This window comes from Eumetopias jubatus, unplaced genomic scaffold, assembly GCF_037043125.1.
Source record: "Eumetopias jubatus isolate StellerSeaLion01/CBP00866 unplaced genomic scaffold, mEumJub1_p1.0 scaffold_6, whole genome shotgun sequence".
NCBI lineage: Eukaryota > Metazoa > Chordata > Mammalia > Carnivora > Otariidae > Eumetopias > Eumetopias jubatus.
This window is the reverse complement of record NW_028274812.1, coordinates 120732262-120735894: the sequence shown is the minus strand read 5'-3', so window position 1 is coordinate 120735894 and position 3633 is coordinate 120732262. Positions and strand designations below refer to the sequence as shown.

The following is a 3633-nucleotide window of genomic DNA, read 5'->3' as shown; positions in this document are numbered from 1 at the left end:
GGAACAATGAAATAAACACCCAAAAATGGGGGGCTATACCCCAACCCAGGCCTGAGCATAGACTGACCCTATCACAGGAAGCTCTTGCTGCACAGGTCCTGGTGACAGGTGACGTCCAAGTCCCTGTGATCACAGGTCCTCGTAAGACAAGGTTCCACAGAAGAGGCAAGGACATGGAACAGAGAGATGACCCGGCTGAGGGGTGAGCACATCATGCCCATGATGCACTGAGCACCGACTGCCCACAGGCCTTGTCCCCACTCGGCTCCTCACAGCCTTCTGACCCACCTGCAACACACTCAGCAGAGCAAACACGCTGATTCTGGAACGTTCTCAGGGCTTCCATTTATTTGCTGTCTAAACTTTACAAATCTCCCCTTTTATTACCTCATCAGCCCCACATGCCAAGAATTAGGAAACACAAACTCATATCTGGATTCTCATTCAATAGGGAAGTAAGTCATTAGTACTTAGCCCAAAATGAAATAAAGACGGTCCAACCCCGCCTCTGCTGGAACAGGAAAGCACATCAGAGAAGACAATGCAGGTCAGTATGGGGAGAGGTCATGGTGGGCAGGTGGTCATGGTGGGACAGTCTCCCCATGTCCTCATATTATGCTCATAGGAACACAGACACATCTGACAGGAAACATGATGAACGAGGTATGGGGTCACTGGACCACCTGACTTGCTGGAGGTCTGTCCTTAGCAAGGACCTTCCTCTCTGTCCTGTGACTGCTGGGAATCAGGTCACCATCACCAGAATTATCAAGATGAAAATCTGTCCTTCATTTTCACAAGTGTTTGCTACAGAGTGAATGTTATTAATCAGCTCCAGAGTGGGGAAGTCCATGCATGAGGATGGTACTTCCCATTAACAAGACAGGATAATCTCTTACCTAGGAAACCCCCCAGAGGGACAAGAAAACTCAGATCTCCCCACTCCTTTCTCTGCCTGAGTGCTTCTTCCTCCCGATCCCAACTCCAATTCCACAGTGACCACAAAGAGAACCACACCAGCAATGATCCAGGTGATGGGGATGGTGGGCTGAGGAGGTGGCTTTGGAAAGGGAAGGGAAGGTGAGGGGCCCAGAGCTCTGGCAAGAGTCCTAACCCTGCTGAAATTCTCCAGAAGGCCTTCTGCTTTCCCTGAGAAGAGGCTGTACCCCAAACCCTCCTTACGCCATCTCAAGGTGATGGGCTCGGGCAGCCCCCCATGCTGCACATGGCAGGTGTATCTCTGCTCCCCTCCAGAAGGCACCACCACAGCCGCCCACTTCTGGAAGATCCCATCTCTTGCAGGCCTGGTCTCCACAAGCTCTGTGTCCTGGGTCAGGTCCATCCCACTGCCAGGTTAGGGTGATCTCCGCAGGGTAGAAGCCCAGGGCCCAGCACCTTAGGTTGACGTCATGGTCAGAGATGGGGTGGCGGTCACTTGTGTGTTGGGGGGTTCTGAAGAAGAATCAGAAAATCCACACTTTGCTTTACCCTTATGGGCCACTGAAACAGCACTTACGTGACCATCCTGAGGTGGATTGGGCCATTGGTTTAGATGGAGGGAGTACAATACCCAGTCACCAATCTAGCCTTTGGGATCTCCTAATCCTTGGAAGTTCTAATAGCAGGGAGAGTGCCCAGGTTAGTAGAGTGTAGGTCTAAGAAAGGGAACACACTAGTGGTGTGAATGCAGTGGATAGTCAATCCTCAGAAATCCAGGAGTCAGATCTCCAAAGACGTTCTCAGATGGAAAGGCCTTGAGAGGGAAAGTCATGGTTGCTAAGGTGGCTGCCACGGTCAAAGGGAATTTCCACCTGCCTCCCGGGAGAGACTGGGTTCCTCCACTGCCCTTTAGCGAGAAGCGGCCCTCTGGGTGAGGCCCTCTCTAGTAGGAACATGAACACCCGGGCGGATCTCTGTCTCCCCACCTGTGGGAGGGCCGCTGTTCTGACACTGAGTCCATTTTCCCTTCCTGGTGGGAAGCCAGCCCCAGTGGAGGGGAGATCGGGGAGGCCCCGCGGCCCCTGGTACCTGCGCGCTGCAGCGTCTCCTTCCCGTGCTCCAGGTGCCTGCCGAGCCACTCCACGCAGGTGCCCTCCCGGTAGTTCCTGTGCTGCTCCGCGTCACCGGCCGCCTCCCGCTTGCGCCGGGTGATCTGCGCCGCCGTGTCCGCCGCGGTCCAGGAGCGCAGGTCCTCGTTCAGGGCGATGTAATCCGCGCCGTCGTAGGCTACCTGCTCGTACCCGCGGAGGAGCTTCCCGTCGGGCCCCAAGTCACAGCCGGAAATGCACTGGAAGGTGTGAGAGCCTGGCCCCGCCCCCACGGTCAGCCACGCTCCGCGGCCCCACCCCCGCCTTCAGTCCCCTCCGCCCCTAGATCGTCCCTTCCCGGACAGGAAAGAGATTAAATCCAAACAGAAAGTAGAACTGCTTAAGTGTCCTCTGGCTCTTCCCGGATTGGGGGACCGGTGGGTCCCGCAGCTTCAGGGTGGCGCTCGGACCCAGCGACCCCGGCCCGTCCGTGGGGATGGGGGTCGTGCCCTGGACCCGGGCCCGCGTCGCTCACCGGCCTCGCTCTGGTTGTAGTAGCCCCGCAGGTTGTTCAGGCCCACTCGGTGAGTCTGTGCATGGCTCTTGGCAATCCTGGGCTTTCGGTCCCAGTACTCCGGCCCCTCCCGCTCCACCCACGGCGCCCCCCGCTCCATCCTCTGACTCGCCGCGTCGCTGCCGAACCGCGCGAACTGCGTGTCGTCCACGTAGCCGACGCTGATGAAGCGGGGCTCCCCGCGGCTGGGCCGGGACACGGCGGTGTGGAAATACCTCAGGGAGTGGGAGCCTGCGGGCGCGGAGGGGCTGAGACCCCGCGCTACCTTCCTCGCGGCGCGGGGCCGGCGCCGAGGGGGAGGCGGCCGGGAGGGCAGGGGGAGGGGCACCGAGGGCGGGGGAGCAGGGCGGAGGCGGGGAGGGGCGGGGGAGCACAGGCCGTGGCGGGGCCGGGGGCGGCTGGGGGGCTGGGGCGGCGGCGGCGGAGAGGGGCCTTCCCCGGGCGTCCCGCGTCCCGGCCCCGCGGTCCCCTCGCTCCCGCCCCGCAGAGGCCCTTTCCTCCCGCCGCCGCACTCACCCGCCCAGGTCTCGGTCACGGCCAGGGCCCCCGACAGCAGCAGGACGAGGGTTCGGGACCCCATAGCCCAGACCCTCAGGGTCTGAGGTGTAGCTGCATCCCCACGGGTCAGGTGAGAACTTTAGAACCCGGAACCGCGGTGCAGCTGATTGGCTTCTCCAGACCCCCGCCCCCAATGGGAATGCGAAATGGGGCTGCCTCATGAGTATCCAGGCGGGAGAACCTGAAAGAGTTTGTGAGACGGAAAACAAGGGGAGATGGGGACTCCCCGGGACTGGGCTTCCCCACCCCAGACACCGCCCTGGGGCCTGAGACCCTGAGAGGCAGGCCCAGGGACCTGGGACTTTGCCCCGACCCCTCACCTACTGCACGACGCACTCTTTGTCACACTGTCTCCCTGAGTCGTGGCCCAGGAGCTGTGTGAGTCAGTGATTCTCAAACATTGTGTTAGAAGGGTTATTTATACAGTCTCAAAAATTACTGAGTATCCCAAGGATAATTTTGTGAATGTGGGCT

General features: G+C 59.7%; 1 protein-coding gene across 1 annotated transcript; it reads right to left on the bottom strand.

The window, feature by feature from the left end:
* Window positions 1-326: 326 nt before the first annotated feature.
* On the bottom strand, window positions 327-3220 carry LOC148164152 (HLA class I histocompatibility antigen, alpha chain G-like). The gene is given in 6 exon segments (XM_088024085.1): window positions 327-1346; window positions 1348-1432; window positions 1435-1452; window positions 2029-2304; window positions 2563-2832; window positions 3118-3220. Coding segments are annotated over 6 exon segments (1164 nt in total). The 5' UTR covers window positions 3182-3220; the 3' UTR covers window positions 327-895.
* Window positions 3221-3633: the final 413 nt, after the last annotated feature.